The 550-nt window shown below is 32.9% G+C and overlaps 1 protein-coding gene across 1 annotated transcript in view; it reads left to right on the forward strand.

Annotated features, from left to right (window-relative positions):
- Positions 1-480, forward strand: part of LOC103311997 — a 12,022-nt gene extending 11,542 nt beyond the window's left edge. Inside the window, exons 6-7 of the mRNA XM_029492116.1 lie at positions 210-324; positions 383-480. Coding sequence (XP_029347976.1) covers positions 210-324; positions 383-480 — 213 coding nt within the window. The remainder of the gene's footprint in view (positions 1-209; positions 325-382) is intronic.
- The last annotated feature ends 70 nt before the right edge of the window (positions 481-550 follow it).

Consider the following 550-nt stretch of genomic DNA (forward strand, 5'->3'; position numbering starts at 1 on the left):
GTATGCCATGTTTTGTTATTTCGTCGTTAACCTTATTTTGATGTTCCTTAGACAGAAATATTTTTTTTACTTCCTGCAGTCGGCGATTAGCGCCCACGAAATTGGTAGCATTGTCCGAATAAATGTCGGTACATAATCCACGCTGATCGCAGAATCTTTGCAACGCGTTTAAAAATGATTAAAATATAATATAATATACTATGTTGAAGAAAGATGTATGCAATTTATTTGGTTTGACAAGTCCAAAAGTGGGTATTAATAGTTTTGGTAAAATTGGGAAAATGGTTTTGCGTATGGCACTAAAAAGTGATGACCCGGAAACAAGTTTTAATTGGTTTGTTATTCGTAAATTATATTAAGCCTGTTCTCTCATGATTATCAGTGGTTACAATAAATGAACCAGCGGCCGAAATTGAGGATATTGCTTACTCATTAAAATATGACACGATTCATGGAACTTTTGGCGGAACATTAGCGTAAAAGCTGATAATTGTCTAGACATCAACGGTAATAACTGTAATATTTTATATACTTAAAATAGTTATATCTT

The sequence above is a fragment of the Acyrthosiphon pisum genome, unplaced genomic scaffold (genome assembly GCF_005508785.2).
Source record: "Acyrthosiphon pisum isolate AL4f unplaced genomic scaffold, pea_aphid_22Mar2018_4r6ur Scaffold_20900;HRSCAF=22476, whole genome shotgun sequence".
Classification (NCBI taxonomy): Eukaryota; Metazoa; Arthropoda; class Insecta; order Hemiptera; family Aphididae; genus Acyrthosiphon; species Acyrthosiphon pisum.